Source organism: Lachnellula hyalina (assembly GCF_007821495.1).
Source record: "Lachnellula hyalina strain CBS 185.66 chromosome Unknown contig00047, whole genome shotgun sequence".
Classification (NCBI taxonomy): Eukaryota; Fungi; Ascomycota; class Leotiomycetes; order Helotiales; family Lachnaceae; genus Lachnellula; species Lachnellula hyalina.
This window is the reverse complement of record NW_022157161.1, coordinates 149355-167636: the sequence shown is the minus strand read 5'-3', so window position 1 is coordinate 167636 and position 18282 is coordinate 149355. Positions and strand designations below refer to the sequence as shown.

At 46.2% G+C, this 18282-nt stretch overlaps 5 protein-coding genes across 5 annotated transcripts; 1 reads left to right on the top strand and 4 right to left on the bottom strand.

Moving 5' to 3' along the window:
* Positions 1-1953: 1953 nt before the first annotated feature.
* moc3_0 (Transcriptional regulatory protein) lies at positions 1954-4007 on the top strand (the record flags this gene model as incomplete). Its single annotated transcript, XM_031148606.1, has 3 exons — positions 1954-2526; positions 2579-2859; positions 3137-4007. The coding sequence occupies 3 exons, from the start codon at positions 1954-1956 to the stop codon at positions 4005-4007; spliced, it is 1725 nt and encodes a 574-aa protein (XP_031006334.1).
* Positions 4008-4115: 108 nt separating this feature from the next.
* LHYA1_G003636 (putative glutathione-independent glyoxalase) lies at positions 4116-4901 on the bottom strand (the record flags this gene model as incomplete). Its single annotated transcript, XM_031148605.1, has 3 exons — positions 4116-4510; positions 4558-4795; positions 4845-4901. The coding sequence occupies 3 exons, from the start codon at positions 4899-4901 to the stop codon at positions 4116-4118; spliced, it is 690 nt and encodes a 229-aa protein (XP_031006333.1).
* Positions 4902-7423: 2522 nt separating this feature from the next.
* On the bottom strand, positions 7424-8552 carry LHYA1_G003635 (putative oxidoreductase; the record flags this gene model as incomplete). The annotated part of the gene is made up of 2 exons (XM_031148604.1): positions 7424-8344; positions 8406-8552. 2 exons carry the CDS (start codon positions 8550-8552, stop codon positions 7424-7426), a joined length of 1068 nt encoding a protein of 355 aa, XP_031006336.1.
* A 3975-nt stretch (positions 8553-12527) lies between these two features.
* HSPA12A_0 (Heat shock 70 kDa protein) lies at positions 12528-14951 on the bottom strand (the record flags this gene model as incomplete). Its single annotated transcript, XM_031148603.1, has 4 exons — positions 12528-12727; positions 12795-14166; positions 14218-14322; positions 14382-14951. 4 exons carry the CDS (start codon positions 14949-14951, stop codon positions 12528-12530), a joined length of 2247 nt encoding a protein of 748 aa, XP_031006335.1.
* A 2309-nt stretch (positions 14952-17260) lies between these two features.
* On the bottom strand, positions 17261-17645 carry LHYA1_G003633 (uncharacterized protein; the record flags this gene model as incomplete). The annotated part of the gene is made up of 2 exons (XM_031148602.1): positions 17261-17364; positions 17444-17645. 2 exons carry the CDS (start codon positions 17643-17645, stop codon positions 17261-17263), a joined length of 306 nt encoding a protein of 101 aa, XP_031006330.1.
* Positions 17646-18282: the final 637 nt, after the last annotated feature.

Genomic DNA, 18282 nt, shown 5'->3' with positions numbered 1-18282 from the left:
CAATGTTTAGCTTTGACCGCCCTGTTTTTTTTTTTTTTTTTTTAAAGATGTATAAATATCTTTCTCGTGCCACACATTAGTACGATATTGTAGTATTAAAATCTTTCAAATACGAAACATGAACAGATTCATGTAGATGCTTCACTCGGCACCTTTTGTCGGGATACAAGGGATCATGGACCTCTTCGCTTTGGTCACAATACCATGATCTTAACATCACAATACAAACCGCCAAGACCAGAGTCAAGTCTTCCCAATGCTTGATTGATAGTTCTTTTGGGGGGAGTTATGTTTTGCGGTATGTTCTTTAATCTGAAGTCAAGAATGACAGCAAATGTAGTCTTGACAGTAAACAATCGTTCCTTCTCTTCAAACCTGAGAACATATGTTGCCAGAGAATAGAGGAATTTGGGCCTCTTTCCATCGCATTACAAACGACTCAATTGTTGTGCTATCTTCGAGGAGGACGTCATTATCATCAAGATCCCGTTGCTTTTTTGGCGGCATCCTGTTTCTTCTTGTTATTATTGTTGTTATTATTACGAGGTGCATCTTTCGCCCAGAGATGTGTGATTCTGTGAATCCTGGCGGATGTATTCCAATGTTGTTTTTATACGCCTGGTGGTGGTGGTGGTTGAGCCTAATTTGCTTTATTGTGAACGCGAAGAATGAACGGGAGGTTGAGGGAGACTAGCGGGAGAATGGGATGGTATTTAAGATCTGCTTTTCTCTTCGCAAAAGTTCATGAGATATTTCCGATGTCGGGACCTTCTGCCAGTGGCAGCAAAGAGAAGCTGTTGGGCATTCTGGAATTTATATGGCTGTATAGTAGGTTGCTGCATGTAGTTGTTTTTATTGTCAAGTGCTGCTTTGCATTTCTTCGTCTTGGTATAAGTAGCAAGGTTGAGTTGGCAGTGACAATGGGAGAGGCCTTGACAGCAGGAAAGTTCTTGACAACAAACTCGTATTTCTAGGTTATTAGGAATGGGAATTCCAATTTTTAGGGCTCAACAAACGTTCCCAGTCTGGCTACAGGGTATGGCAAAATGTCCCCACTCACATGGCGCCGCGTTCAGACATTCGGCACGTTTGAATACTATGCATATATCATTTCTATGCGTACTTTCATTCTTCCCATATAATCAAAATCTATTTAAATCCTCAAAACAAAAAAGTGCTATTTTCTAAGTCGAGTGCCCTTCTGTAAATCTACCTTCTATCAGCGTGGAATTAGAGATGAAGTTTGGCCTATCTACATACACTACTCTCAAGATTTACAACAATGCTAGCAATCTGAGATTGACCCGTGAGAAATAATATTCTAGCCATACCTAACTTCAACCCCATCTCCGATTTAATCAAAAAAGTAAGAGATATTGCCAACAACCAGCACGTTTCATATACCAATCACATGGTTTGATCATTAGCTGTACAATCTACAACCAATGAGGTATCTACTATCACACCATTGCTCTCGAAGTGGAATATTTACAGAATCATATATTTGGTATTATTCGGGGGTTTATGTTCTTATCTTGTCACTCAATTTACCACATATGTAGATGCCACCCCACCTCTTGAAGTTATAATAAGTGAGCTCGCTAAAATTTGATGGCTCGGGCCGCCCCTATGGCTCCAAGAGCTTTAACGTCGACGGTGTGTACTCTGTAAATTTTGTAGCATTGCTGCGTGTACACGGTACCTGATTTCGATTTATAAGAGACCTGTTAGATTCTGGAACATAAATATCAGGATAACGAGGCAAGTGAAATATAATTCAAACATCTTGGTCACAGTATCTCCGAAGAACTTGGGATTCGAATATTAGTCATCTCCTTTACGGCTGACAGTTGCGAGAACTGCTAAAATCCCGGACGCCTGGAGCTTGGACGCCTATATACGTGACAGGGAGATCAATCACTCCTTTCATCCTCCGCGAAATACTCTGAAAGTATGGATAGACGTGTTCGCACTGGCTGCGTGACCTGTCGAAAAAGACGCATCAAATGCGACGAAGCAAAGCCTTTCTGCGCTCGCTGTCGATCTGCAAACTTTGTTTGTGAAGGTTACGCGACACCAAAGCAGGCTCCAGAAACAGCGCTCCTTTCCCACTCTAGCCCTGGACGTAAATCTCACTCTCTTCGTGAAAGGTCCTCATTCGGTGAGCTCTCATGGCGGCACACAAATTGGCGGCAGGAGCAATTACCCCTCTATCACCACTTTGTAACGACAACCGTTGTTAGACTCTTCAGGAGCGACCATGTCAACTTCTGGCGGGATCAAGTGGCGCAGATGTCGTTCGGCTTGGACATCGTCTATGAGGCTCTTTTAGCTATCGGGGCAATGCACAGGTCATCACTTCTCAGATGTCTGAATGAAAACGCCACAGAAGCTACTAGATTAAAAGTGCTCGGGCTCCGTGCCTATGGAGAGACTCTCCGATTGCTACCCAGTCATTTGGGTCGGAATACAGTGACGGAAATCTCTGCTATACTTGTCGTCCTAATGCTTCTCAGTTATTTCGAGGTATATAACGGAAATCTCTGCGAGACGAGACTTGCTAATTGTTATCTTTGAGTGTTTTATGGAGAATCCCAAGGGTACTTTTCGTCATTTATGGGCAGCAATACAGCTTCTTCGAACTTCAGAGAACCGCTTCTCCGATGCTGAAGTCTCGCACATACTACCAGTCTATGATGCCATGCTTCGTCTGGACTTCCTAGCGCAGAAGCTCGTGCCTTATGCGGGTTCGTCTTTCCTGAGATTCTCGAATGTAGCCAGTTTGGAAAGTCCATTTTGGAATAGAGTCTCACCTGAATTCTCGGATGATCACCATATAGATCCGATCGCTGTGGAGCGGTATTCGCTGATTCGACTTATTTGTGGCCATGATAGATTGAGCCGCATTATCTGGGGACTGTGGTAGGCTTATTCTCATAAAATACAATTTTCTTCCAAGGGAGCTAAGGAGCTGAAAACTGATTCCAGGAGCCTATATGCCGGCTCCTGAAGCTCTTTAGCTCTCCTCAGGCACCTGACTTTTGACCATACTAATCCGTCGGGGCAGGGTTCCAACCAGTGAAAGACCTACTCGTGATGAGCTAATGAGCTTTTATTCCGAGATGAAACTGTGGAGGGCAAACTCGCCGGCAACATTCGCGAGCTTTGATGGCCAAGAGAGCGCCAACTTAGACGCTACTCCTATGGAATCGCTTCCGATTCCTCCCTTCCCAGCTCATTTCTCCTCTACTGACGCAGCACTGAATGTTGTGATGTATAATGCTTACATGGGATGTGCCGTGGCAATGATCGGTACAAATGACCCGGACCCAGCTGCTCGAGAATTAGAAGCTTTCAAACTCATCTATGAGACCCTTCGTATTGCCGCGGGACTGATTGAAAAGCACAAAGAGAGTCTATACAAGCCATGTGATGCCATCAGTGTTGGAATCTCAACGTACCTCTTTCACAGTGCCCGTCGATGCTTCTCCTCGACCTGGCAGAAATGGACAATTGCTGCTCTTCGATCAATAGGCCGTGAAGGTCTATCCAACGGCTTCACTTTAGCGAACACCCTCGAAACGATGTGTGAACTTGAGGCTCGGATGCGTCACGATAACGTCACACGTTCGTGCAACATTGCAGCGAAGTCTCCGCTAGGCCCTATAAACAGCCGATTGATACCTCTTCTGCTACCTCATGAGGAAGGTTCCCAACTCTTGGCGTTCTACCTCCGGTACGGAAATATGGAAAACGATCGCGATGAGCAAGGCGTTCAAGTTGTGGCAAAGGCTACTTGGACTGAAGACATTAGCGGTACCGTCAAGTCAACAAAACTTGATATGTACGAATCAGCTGCTGCAGGAGATCTCGGCGCAACAAATAGACCTCAGGCGGTTGAACTTTTTCACTCCTGGCGCAATGAGGTCGAAAAGGGGTGGCATGGATATTTGACAAAAGAAGTCCAGGAGGGATTTCTCCAAAGAGAAGGTCTTCTAGATCCATGATATCTCACTCAAGGGATGGTGTGATCAGAAAATAGCCAAGCAAAGTATGGTTCAATATGATATGAAGTTCTATCGACACGAGTTACTCAACATTCAATCCCACCACAATCAAGCAGACGCCTTGATCATCTTCAACAACTCAACTGCAAGCGGCTTGGCACTCGCTGGGTTCTCTCCAGTGATCAGCTTCTTGGTGGAGCTAACAATAACCTTTGACTCCCATGGGGCGCCAGCCTTCTCATAGTTCCCACCGCTTGACTTTTCAAGGGCATCTTCCAAATGGTATGGCACCGGAATCTCTTCGAAGTTGCTGTTGAATGACGCAACCTCCTCGTTACTGAATCCGGTGACCTTTTCTCCATCAATGAGATAAGAACCATCATCGAGCTTGACGTGCGCAAGGGCGATGGAACCGTGGCAGACAGTCGCTACGATGAGACCGGAATCATAAAACTCGCGAATGAGTTTGATGGAAGTGGCATCTTCGGCAATGTCCCACATGGCTTTTTATCATCAGATAGGGCTCAACTCTTGAGGTGATTAAACTTACGTCCGAAGCCACCGACGTAGAGGATAGCAGCGAATTCCTTGGCTCTGCCAACATATTTCTCTAGCTTTTCGGTCTCGGTCCAGGTCTTTTGCTTGGTGTTGAGGAACTCAATACTGTATGCGTCGTCCTTGTACAACTGGATGGAGGTTGGATCAACGATGGTTGCTCCACCTTTTGGTGACACGGTGACCAGCTCAGTCTCGGGAGCCAAGACTTCGTAAGGGTGTGCAAATTCGGGCTATAGCTCAGGTCAGAAGATGAATCGAATAGGAGATCAAGGATCATACCAAGTACCATCCGGTTGCGTGGGAGGACAGGACAGTGAGAACCTTTGGCTTTCCCATTTTGCTGGATAAGATAATGGTGATGTTAGAGTAAGAAGGTAGATTGGAGGATTGAAGAATAGCTGAGAAGATGTATTTGATTTGTTTTGGATGCTGAGATGTTACTTTGAAGTGGTGCGAATGGACTATATATACCGAAACGCTCAAGGCCTCTTGATAATTACCAACATGGTCGCCGACCATTAATAGGTCAAATTACGAACCCATCGGAGGTCGTGGGTGACCATATAGAAAATTTCGGAGTCTATCTACATTGTTTCGTTTCCATTCGCATTTACCAGCGGCTCCCGCTTCTGATGCTTCACGATGAATGGTTGACCTTGTCTTCGGGCGTAGTATCCCGGCAGTAGGATGAGTAATGTTTTACGTATGTAGAAAGTGTGCAGCCATCGCGCCTAGTTTGACCTAATATGAGGACGGCAGATCGAGGTAAACACAGAGGAACATTCTCTAGGGGACAAATATGATTGGCCAGCTGCATCCAATATGCCTTATATTATAATCTTACCCCTGACAGTAGACTCGCTTGGCTCGCTACAACTACTGCAGTGGCATATTTGGGGGCTGGGTCCGGGCCCTTGGAGGGGTGAAATAATCGCCTATTTCCGAAATCCGAATACTTAACGCCTAAACGTCCCCGGACTTCCGTAAGGCTTACGGAGGTAGGGTTTAGACTTATAATTGAGTTGCAGCTTCTCGATAGCTATATTAAAATCGGTGTTTAAATTCTATATAAATGGAATAAATCTTGAATCTAAAATTCGAAATTTGAGCGTTCCGATACATGTACGTATAGTCCCTGGCTATTCTCGCTTCTCATTCGTGCTTGCTACAGCTGCAACGGGATGAATAACAAGATCACATCAAAATTGATCAAATCCTGCGGGGTTTTACGATGATAAATTGACAATTATACTTCCGAACGGACTCAATTCCCCAGGCCAGGTCCAGCTTCCGAGAGACATGCAACTTCATTAGTCATGTGCGACTAAACTTTTTTTTTTTCTCCTTCTGCCGCCTACTTACTACGAAGGGTATTATCAACAAATTTCCATGTTTCTATATTGATTAATTGCCTTACTAGACTTATTGCATAGACTGCGGCTCAAGGAAAATGATCTTTTTTTTATATAGAAAGTAATTCTTGGCTGTCTGATCTCCAAACAAGACCTAAATGATCATGTCCAAGGATCTACCTATTCAACCTATTCATACCTTGCCCTATGGCGTATTGATAATCCTGTGTCATGCAGATGAACTCAAATACCTTGAACTAATAAACCTCGTGATACGATGTGCTGCACATAAAAGGACCTAGGGGAAAGATAATTTACGTAGTAGGTGTCGTGTACGAATGTGTTGGCCTGAGCGCTTAGCATGGCAAACGATAGCCTTTGCCTTTTGCCTTCCTGGTTAGTTTTCCTGTATTCATAAGGTGGGACACCTTTCCAATTGCGTATTGCTTATTCGCATGATTGTAAGTGCTTAGTGGAATATTTGGAATTTATCTCCAAATGTAAACGAATCGGCTTTGAGATGGGGGGGGGGGGAGTTTATAGGCTCGTGTCTATATGAAGATCTAGACACTTTCTTAGTCGCAGCCTTAAAGTTCTATTATGTCAAGACCGTCTTCAGAGTCAAGAAATAATTGAATTGATTTCTCGAGTTTGAAAATTTTATAGGAGTACAGTATTAGCAACTTGACTTGACGAAAGGGGCTTAAGCGAGTAGTGATATATATCTTCCCCTTCACTTTTACATCATATTCTCCGCAAACCCAAAACCCTAGGTAGATCTCGCTGAGTATATAATAACTCAAATCGTTTTATCAACCGACTGTGCTTTTGTTTCAGCATTCTCCTACACAGTTTCGTCGATTAAGATCTTGTCGTGTCTGAGATTATGGGTTGTGTTGATAAAAGCTAAGGAAGAATTGCTACGCAAACCGCCGTTTAAGTGAAGGGAGTAAATCCAAGATAGATGAAGAGCAAGATAAGGGAAAGAGCGTTGCTGTGAATAATATGAAATAGCGCCCAATGTGTTAGTAGATATTAATGTTTCTGCAGCGGGTGAAATCGATGAGTGTCGCGTTTGGCGTCCTGGATATCTTGAGCCAAGAAGATAAAACCGGGGGATTTGTAGCAGGAATCTGTACGCTTATTAGCTTTTGTTTGGTCTGGGATGTACGATGATGTCCACAGGACGGATTTCACTATATACGTCGTGCTGTCTCCGAGCTCTCCTTGTGTTGCCGTTTCCCATAGGCTGCTGGCTCCAATAACTGTTTACAAGTTGTTCGCATTGTCGGTGATGCTATTCTTGTTGTTATGTGACCTTGGGAAAGGCTCAAGGGTAGGGCTCAGTTTCCATTACAGGGCCGGTATCATGTCCGTGTCCATAATAGGAATGTTTCACGTTTTGAGGCGACTGTTACCTAGATAGAAGGACTCCAGCGATAGAACCAAAGGGTACAATGCTTGCTCTGTACGGCTAGAGGATATCGGCCCCTGAGTTTAGTGTTTTTATTGCCATTCAAACTTCTCCTTAACCAATTCCTCGGACAACGCCCACAACTTCTCCGCCTCCTCACTTGACACCGTCCTCGGATTACCACCATCATTAATCTGACAATCCGCCAAAAAGGTCCCATAGTTCTCCTTCCCACCCCTCACCTCACCAGCCCCCAACTTCGGATCCAGCGCAGCAACGAGACTAGTCGCCGCTCCCGCTCCGGTCGTCCTAAACTGATAAAGTCCTGTTTTCATCAAATCATCGAGGGCGTTGAGTGTCTCTGTACCCATGTTCCTTGTCAGCTCTGTCTGTATGACTCCGGGGTGGACTGCTAAGCTCAAGACCCCATGTCCATGCAGTCTCTTGGTGGTTGCAATTGCAAAAAGCACATTGGCGATCTTGCTTTGGTTGTACCCCTCCAGAGGTAGATAGCTCTTTTCTTCCAAATCACCCGTTGCTCCCCAAGCGCGGTGGATTTCGTACAAGGGCTGTTCTTCCAAAGGGAGATCTTTATTCGGCTTGGAGAAGTGGATGTCGCTCCACCGAATCCCTTGTGCCAACATGAGGGACGCCGAGCTGACATTAACGACGCGCGCTCCTTTAGCTTTGAGGAGTTTGGGCACAAGCAAACAGGTTAGGAGGAAGTGACCGATGTGGTTAGTTGCGAAATGCATCTCGATGTCGTCTTCACTTAACGTTCGTTCAGGCAAGTGCATTATGCCGGCATTATTGACGATAATATCAATACTGGGAACATCAGACGAGGAAATTACCTCGGCTGCAGCAGCCCGCACGGATTTTTGGCTCGAGAAGTCGACTTTGAGGGGCCGGTAGTCTACGCTAGGGAATTGGGCATGGAGGGCGGAGATGCTTTCTTTGAGCTTGGATTCGTTGCGGCCGGCAATGATGATGTGGGCTGGGGACTGGGAGGCCTAGAGTATGCAATTGGTATACGGAGTATGTAGGACTTGGGTAAGAGGGAGTGTTACTTACAAAAGCTTCCGCCGTCGTATATCCAATCCCTCCCCGGTTAACGCCCGTAACGAGAATAGTTTTACCACGAATCCGTTCCGCGAATGCACTTGCAACTTCTAAAGCTTCAGTCTTATCGTTGAACTCGGGATGAGTTGTGGCTGTCATTTTGTCGATGTTTGGGGTTGGATATAGTAGTGCAAGTGAGTATATTGCTTTCTAAGGCGAACTGCGGTTTATAAAGAATGAGTGACAACTATTAGCTTTACTTGGATAGCGGCTCTTAAATATACATATATATTCAATGAACACTTTCACTCATATAGAACGGATTTAGGACATATGTGACAGACTAGAACTCCCTTAAACCCGGCAAAACCAAAAACTCCCTTACAAATCCACAAATTACCAAGAGACCACCCCATGGGGAATGGATTTAGTGGAGTTAACGGAGATCCTCTGTCATCTCCTAATTGCCTATTCGTCGAAGGACCTGACTGTATAATTCAACTTGTTACCTTATACTGTAAACCAATCTGCACCTTTCGACTCAAAACGGTAATAATATATTCATTGCAAATGGTTAGGAGTCAGCGCTATAGGTCCACTATAGTTGTAGTACTCCGGAGTAAGTCCTCGCTAATAAGTAGTATAACCCCTTAAATTGTAGTAGCTTCTAGCAGCGCACTATACTTCCTAATGAGAACTTGTATCCGAACTAAAACAAGTAGCTCGTATAGTGTTTTTGTGTTCTCATTCATAAAAAGTCGCTGAGAGTATGGGATCAAAAAGAGAAGGAATAGCCTTGCATTCTGTTTTCCCTCCCCTCTCTACCTTCTCATTCTATATAGCACCCCAACGAAAGCAGCCCCCACCGAAGAGGAAGGAACTAGTCAGATCCCTTTTTCTCTCAGATTATACTCCATTTAGTATTTCATCTGTTGATTATCCGCTTTCATCATCTAAAGCAAGCTCCTTTGCCTACTCCTACGTCCCGTAAATAGCGACCTAGAGAGGATAAACTGCGTGCTATATTTCTCTCCCGCCCTTTGAACTTTACCTCCAACTAGTTCGTCCACGCTTTCCCAGCGGTGTCTAAAAATGAAGCCTGATCTGAATCCACCTTAACAAACCCCGACCGCTTTCCTTGGAACATATTTGAGTGCTGAAAATATGGACTGCTAGATTGCCAATGCCTCCAGCTTTTCAATCCTGAATTTCGGCCGCCAACCCAGAAAAGTATTCCTATCATGAAACTTTCAACTCATGGGTTAGGGTCAGTGTCCCCCACGTCTCTCGGCAGCACATTCTTCCCCCTCCTCCGCCTCAAAAGACCCACTAACTTTTCTTTCATAGACATCTCCGTTTCCGCTGCCATAAAACTGCTTGCATCTGATCTCCCACTTCCACTTCCACCTTCACTTCCACTTGCATCCCCAATCTTCGAGTCCCGAGCTTTGCCAATCATGACCCTGTTTTGTCTCGCACGCCATATTGTCCAGGAGAGAACGATGATCATGGTGATTAGAGTTATGGGGCCGGTGACGGCCCAGTAGAACCAGTAGTGGGGCGTTGTGACTTGGTCGAGGGTTGGAGCTTGCCAGTTGAAGAGGGGCATTGCGAAGAACGTCTGTGGGGTACTCTAGTGTGTGAAAAAGAAACGGTAGGGTGGGGAAAGCTCACCGCAATGAAAGTCCCAGGCAGGAAGAGTGTGGTCAGAAAGGCGATGATTTTCATAGCAGAGCTGTCCTGTTTGCTGGCCGCGGCAAGCTCTCTGGAATCTTTGGCGAGGCCGATGTTGACGTTAGTGTCCGCCTGGGCAATAAGGTTGAATAGCTATAAGAACGACGTATCAGCATCTGGCATTGATGTATGGTCGGTGAGGTGCATGCGTACCGCGGTCTGCTGAGACTGCAGGCGTGTAGCCATGTTTCCAAACACAATTTCATGCTCGATGTAACTTAGTATATACTCTAACCGATCACTTAATCTCAGCGACTGCGCTCGTAACATGTGCTGGCAATCATCAGGCAGATCTGTATCCAAACGTTTGAGGTTCTTCAAGTAAGACTGGATATCCAGCTTGGCCACCATGACACCCCATTGGCACAACAAGTATCTTGAATGTAACCTGCCTAAGTCCTTTACAAGCTCATTGTAGTGTCCGACTTTCAGCTGTTCATCACCAAACCATGGTGTGATACCAAAATATCTCTCTATGGCAAGCAGGTCTATGCTGCATCTATCGAGATCAATCGATATACGTTCAAGGCTCAGTTCCATAAGCGAGATAGGGATTAGGAGAGGATGAGGACAGGCAAGGAATTGATGATGTAGATCATTGACAACGTCATGAGCACGGCCATTTGTGAAAGTGGTAAGAATATAGCCTTTGGTAATATTGGTAGAGGGGTCGTAACGAAGGACCGATGACGTGAAGTCACCACTTGCTGGCTTTCTAGTAACAAATACTTAGTCAAGCATTAGCTTGGTTCTTGCATCTGAGATTTAACGCTTACTAAAGCTTCGATCATATTTAAGGAACATACCACAGCCACCAGCTCGCTCTGATTGAAGATGCAGTTCCACCGGAGGAAGATCAAAGGTCTTGGTTATTACTTCGAAGGTCTCACTCTTCATTGGTATAATATCAGATCCTGGGTGATCCATCTGGAGAATTTGGTACCCCCCACAAGGCTGCGTCCGATCATTCAACGGGGACAGTGCACCCAACCAAGCCTGCAACCCAGATTCCTCAAGCCTGGTATTGGTGATTACTGGATCAAGGTGAGGTGGACCGTACTGGTAGCAAGAAAGGCCACGGATTTCCCCATTAACAGGCACGAATACAGGATCCTCCTGGCATGTTGACCAAGCCCACAACGAGCCTTGTTCTTGGCAGGATGAAGTAGGACAGCCAGGTGGGGTTCGAGGCTGTCGCTGAGCTTGATCCGCAGCCTCATCATCTGACTGGACGCTGGTGCCGTGAGTTGAGTCTGGCATAGGGAAGAGTGGATGATAACAGAAATATTTGGTCTGACTCGAGGCAACGGGAGGACGTACAAGCATCGAAAGAAAGAAAAGACAGCAGGAAAGAAGCCAAATATATAAAGGTGGGCCATGTAAGGCAGGCACAATGTGGGCTGTGCCCCTGGGTTACACAACACCGAGGCTATGCTAGAAGCAACAAATTAACCGGTGTCAACGTCGTCTAGAAACGTGTGGCCTTCAAAAACGAAGACAAGGTTGTTATTTCAGGGATTAATACAATACAGCAACTATGTCGCTAATAATATCTTAGCTCCCCTTCTGTCTATACGTTCATTCTTACCCAGTAGGCAAGAATACTCTACACCCACGGCTATTAATTTAAATAATACATACTGTACCTACCTCCATATCACCAACTGTTATTCCAACGAACCCAGACAACTATGTGACCGGCGCTTGAGTATAGTATAGTACTTTTGGACACCTCTTGTCTCCTAGAACCGAGCCACTTGAAACTCCTAGAATCCGACGACCAGCTCGCCCAGCCACCCGCATAACTCTTTGCTCTACGCTAGGATATGCATACATACACATATATACTCGAGTATATATAAGCACCCGGAATAAAAGAAAACAAAACAAAACAAATAGAAAAAGACAAGAGAGGACGGTCTACTTGCACTTGCAAGCCCCACCCCCTCCCCGCCCCTCTTAAGTTTCCCGAACTTTCACAGCACAAGCACAGCACAGCGAAAGAAGATGAAAAAAGAACCGGAAATAGATAGATACTTATATCATGTCCTATCATATGATATAATATCAAACCTTCATTCATTCATTTTTCTATCACCTTTCCCTTACTTCACTTGACGCAATACCTATAAATCACTCCACTCCATCCTAGCTATCCATCCATCCATCCAATCAATTACCTAAATTTCACCGCTCCACTTCAACTTCCACATCCACATCCGTTCCGTATGTAACCCCCTATCACCTCCCATCTATCTTATGCCTTGCCCTACCCTTCAAACAGAAATTTGGTATCTACTTCCCTCACTTCACCTCCAAATACCACCACACCAGTCGAAAATGAGCATCCCCGTAAAGAGATCTCGGCCGTCTCCATCTTTCAAGGTTCATTTTGTGCATTTACTTAAACCTGCTAGTGCACCTTCCCATAACCTCACCTTGACAAACAAGCTCGGCGTTAAACTCAGACCCATCAAGCGTGAGGTAGATGTCAAAGTAAACACGGTAGAAAGTTCCTTGCGGGGTATCCATGCGCTCAAAGTCTTTTTCTAGGTTTTTGCGCGAGAGGTCTGAGGTAAGGGTTACGACTTCTTTGACACCTGCAGATAGATTTTGTTAGTATGATTAGAAGAATAAATGGTGGGATATGGGGGAGTGAAGACTTACGAGGATCCTTAGTATACTCTGGACAAACATCATCGTCGCATGCGTATAGAATATCCTCATACATCAGCGTAGCACCCGGCGCAACCTGTCTGAAAAACGACACCTTGACTGGCTCTCCAATCTTAACTCTCTGCCCCTTCTGCACAAAGATCTGGCGCGTGAATTTGCACCTATCCTTTCCATCCAATGAAGGAACACGGTATGCTTCTGGGTGATGACCTTCCTTGAAAGGTTGGAGAGTAGCCATAAGGTAGTGGCGACGTGCTACACGGGATGTAACGACTCGCTCTGTGATACCAGCGGTAACGGCACCCTTGACGATAGCAGCGACAGAGTCCATGGGTCTGACGACCTTGGCTTGGAATTGCGGAGGCACGTGGAGCTTGATTTGCTGGAAGAGGTACTCTGAGGCGCCGAATCCGCCAACGACAAGCACATTCTGTAATGTCCGATTTTGAGCTTGGATGGCGATGATTTGATTCCGGACCAATTCCAAGATTCGGTTGACTACGGGTTCAAAACATTGCAGGATTTCCTCATTGGTAAATGTCATATATCCTTCTTCGATACCAGCTTCTGGGAATTCTGCCTCGATGCCTACGTCAACAGCCCATTTTTGGTTGTTGTTTCGGAAATCGGCCTTGATTCTGTTCTCGAAGTCCATGATACACTTGGCGTAGACTCTGCCTGCTGTCTTGGATCCATCTGGTAATTTCATCTTTCGGATCTTCGTTCGGAGGATGTTGGAGAAATTTCGGTTCAGGGCTGTTGATCCGCAAGAGTCTCCAGATCCAGCTGTACATTCGGAAACAGTAAAGGGTGACTCTTCTTCAACCTCGTATGCAATCAAATCCACAGTCCCCCCACCACAATCAACGATCAGCACGGCGTCATGTACCTTTAGATTCAACAGACCAGCTTTTGAACAAAAGAGCGCGGCTGCTTCCGGTTCTGTAATCAGGGTGAGTCTGTTATCGTTCTCATCACGTAAGAACCCAGCTTGGATGGCAGCAGCACGGGTTGCGGCCTTTCCAGCATCGTTCCAAATGGCAGGCACTGTAAGATAGTACCGGATATTCCGCTCTTCTCTGTTGAACACCTCTCCCAACGTCTTTTGCAATTGGTTTCGCATCGCTTGTCGAAGTTTGAATAGGTAGTCTGCCGCCACGTCGATCTCTGACTTTCCGGGAGGAAGGGGGGGGAGGTTGATAGGGTCGATGTATGTGTTCCCAGAAAGCATGAGCTGCAACTTGAACCACTCGACCTTTTGCACACCTGGCTTGGGGTATCCAGTTGGTGCCAAAGCATCGGCGATATCAGGGCCCCATCCCACAACCTTCTGGTATTGATCGTAGTATAATACTGTAGGAATCTACCACTGTCAGCGCAATCTCATAGACCATGGTCGTGTCGGGTCGCATACCTTTTGCTTTGTGTAGGATCCTGCACCCGGCCATTCTGTAATGATATCTTCCTTTGCTTCTGTGTTCGTAGCAAATGCAAAAGCGACACCAGAAAAGGTGGTTCCCTAGAAATGATTAGAAGTGACCCTTATCGCTGTCGCGGGCGGGGTAATTGTTGACTTACAAAGTCGATACCAACAATCAGTTGCGCCTTACTCCGGCCAGCTCCTTCGACCTCGACGGCACCTCTGTTCGCATATTGTGCAGCCGCCATGCTGTTTCCCACTGGCGCACCTGGCGCACCGTATTGAGGAGGGCCGTATTGCGGTGGTCCGCCTGCTGGTGGTGGTGCACCCATTTGGCCTTGCGCTGGGTGTCCAGGAGGATATCCTGAAGAAACTGTGTTTATCGGAGGAGGGCCGCCGACCATCTGTGTGGGAGGCGTGCGAGGAAGACCTGTGGTTAAAGGGCTCTGAGTGCGACCGACGGCAGCTGGTGCAGGTGAATACTGATTTGTATAGCTCGGCGGTCGCCCACCAGCGCCTGGATGATTCATAGGGAGACTTGTAGTCGAGGACGAGGCTGTTGAGGGTGTAGGAGCGCCGGCAAGATTGGGATTATTGGGGATGGGTCTGCCAGGAAGCAGCTGGGGTTGCGAGGTGGGGTTCTGGACCTGTTGTTGTGCGAGTGTCGGGACGACTGCACTCGATTTGCGTTTGGAGCCGAATCCAAGGCCTTTGAAGCGGGAGTTCATAGAATTCATAGAACTCACGGAGGGGGGGGGATGCGAGGGGATAAAGGCGGCGGAGGGGCTGGAGATGTAGTAATCCAAGCCAAAAATATGCGTGAGACGCACCCAAGGAGGAACTGGGCTGGTTTTAGGGATGGGGGTGCTGGGGTGTGGAAGGAAATGCGGCGTCGCCTCTCTCAATCTCTCACTCTCTCTCACTCTGTCCTGTCAGCCAACGTCCAACGCAGAACGCTAGCGATAGTTTGGTCGGGCTGAGATAATTCACAGGACCTCACAAGCAAGTGAAGTTACCTGTAGGACCTTTTTCCTTTTGGCAGTGACTGGGTACAATGGAGAGCTGCTTTTGCCGGCCCGTACCTACTACCTGTACCCTTGAACGAGGGTGGAGCGGAGGGGAGAAATGGAAGGATCCAAGAACTAGGAACATCAAAGCTGCAGGGACGCGGACAATGGAATGGATTGCTAGGCTGCTGGAAGGAAGGAAGGAAGGCGGGAAGTAGTGTATACTGCTGTGTAAGAATAATAAAGTACCGAGTGATGTTGATACGGTATACGGCAGGTACACTCAATCCAGGGTTGGGGCAAAAGATCTGTGCTGTACGAGGGCAATAAAGTGTGCAGTGAGTGAATGCAGCCAGTCCTGATTTTCTGCACACAAAAGAGAAGTTTGTTTGTGTGGTTGGCCTTTGATTTGGTTGGGGTTGATGCGATGTGAAGGAAAGCTGAAAGACAGACTCGGAACCCTTCCCTCTTTGTTCCAGATCTGCTTTGACTTTGGATTGCAACATACGCCACACGAGACACACTCAACAATATGAAATGAAATTACTATAGTATGTAACGTCAATTACGAGACGAGTATCGAGAGTCTTTTTAACAACAATCAAATGCTTCTATTCCTTCATACTGTGGCTGTGGAACACCAGCTCAGCCTCACCTCCCCTCGACAATGACTAAATATCCCAGCCTTGGCCCCGCCATCAGGCTCCGCTCGTTCCCCTCAGAGGAAAGTCTGCCTTGTACATTTATCCAATTCATGCTCTACCTACCTACCCGAGGTCATCGTGAAGATATAGCAAGGACTACCTAGGTCGCGGCATCCATTGACGTCCATTCTCAGGACTTTGCTTTTCACTTTTGCGAGTCCTGAAAAGTTCTGTTGTTAGCTTTCTTTCAGCCCCCAAAAATAGGTTGCCTTGATTGGATTGGATACGGGATCGGATCGGGGATTGTCTTGGTCCTGCTTATATCACGGGACTTGGGGGTTTCGATTCGAGTCCAGAATCCAGGCTCTAGATTCGCTACTTCGTACTGTACACATGGAAAGCTTCTACTTCCATGGCTTGCATTTTGTGATCTACGAGTCAGCGCTGAATATCACCTGCCTTTGGCTTGCAGACTGTGGTGATCACGTGACTATAATCACTCCGTGGAGTATACGGTACACTTCCAAAGCTACTGAAGTGAGTTGAAGAGGGGCTCAGGGGTACGAGGGTACTGTACTCGTAAGGGGTATCAGGTAAAACCACACTTTACATTACGATATCCAATTCAACACGATGTTCGTATATTTACAGAAGTAACGGCTGAGGTATAAGCTCAGATTTCAGGCTGCTTGGAGCTGGCAAATCCAATGGTATCTATTGGAAAGTCCCATCTCCTTATTCTTTGGGGTATAATTGCAACTAATCTCAAGTTTCGTTATCAAACTAACCTCGAATGCCATATCAAAGCTCTTCCTTCAACGCAATGTGACATTGCTATATACACCTGGTACCCAGTTTGCATCACAGCGAGTAGGCTCTCTAATTTATTAGCCTTTTCGAATTCCGAGTCATCCTCTTCGAGATGTGACAATCTGATACCAGTTCGGCTATGGAACTAGCTGTTATAAAGCATCTTCGCCGAAGAGAAGTACAATACACTGTACATTTATCAGTGGAGCGTGTGAAGCTTTAAAGCTTGTCTCTCCAACTTCCACCATAATATATAGTTTAGAGTTTGCGCCAGAAACGAATTCAAATCATTCTTTGAAGAAGCCGTATTCTCATAACCCAGGTCAAACCCCTCGCAGTGATCATAATATTAGCAATAACATTCACATCTAAGGGTTTGGAGAACAATAGTTCAGTATCTGAAGATTTTATTTCAGTTGCTATTTCGATTGCCGCTACCAAACTATTTTCGCGCCGATACCAATTACCGCCATCGTTAATTCGCCATCAATTCATAATCCCAAACCCACCATATCATATCCTACAGTCTTCCCAGATCACATTCCAGGATTTCCCAACGATACATTCCAAAACCATCTAGCTGACCTTCTTGTTGGTAGTGACCGCACGTCCCTGACTACGCTGATAATAAGTATACCCAGCGAAACCAGCAACAAGAACACCAATAACGACAATGTTGCCTATTGAACAATCGCCATTAGAATCGCTGCATAAGACTTGACAGGGCAGGGTATTAAATGTAGATATGTATGTACTTACTCAAAAAGAACTTCACCAAACCCTCAAATGTGTGTGCGAGACCCGAGATCGTGGTTCCGACGGCCGATAACGCGGTTTGTATGACACCGAGGATGGCATTGAAGATTGATTGGAAGACGGCGACGATGGAACCGAGAACGGCGGTGATGGCGTGGAAGATGGAGGAGATGAAGTTTCCGAGGGACTCGACGAGGGAAGGCATTTTGTATCTGGTTTGGATGAGACTAGGAGATTGTTAGGTGGTGAAGCTGGCAGAAAGGTTGAAGGGAGGTAAGGTACCTAGGTACTTTTATGAATGTAGAGGTGGTTGGTTGCTTTTGGAAGTTTGGTTGAACTGTACTGTAGAATCCAAGATACAAAAAGCAAGCGCGAGGAGGGTGTGGCGTGAGGTTTATACTAGATTTCAGGATCAAGATATGTGGCGCAAAGATGACTTCACTCCCAAACAATGGCAGGCAGCGTCTTTCTTTGTCCTATCAAAATGTTGTTGTACCCTGCATTTGTAGTTGCGTCATGACAGCGGGAATGGGGGACCCTGATTTTGGTGGTTGCCTTGCCACAAACTGGTTCTTCGGCTTATTCCGCTGCCAGCCATGCATTTCTTACATCTACTTCTTACTTGTCCATGTTTTGGAGAAGGAGGGGGAGGCTGGAAAAGTAGCTACGTCAGTCAGTATTGGTAGTACGGATACGGAGCAATGTGGTGTGGCTCTCGAACGACAAGGCCCCCCCTGCAAATGCGGGGTGCCAAGCAACGGATAAAGTCTTGGCGACTTATAATTTCAAACTCTGTAAATTGCTTCATTTCTACTTTTCCGAGAATCCGTTTGTCAATAGGT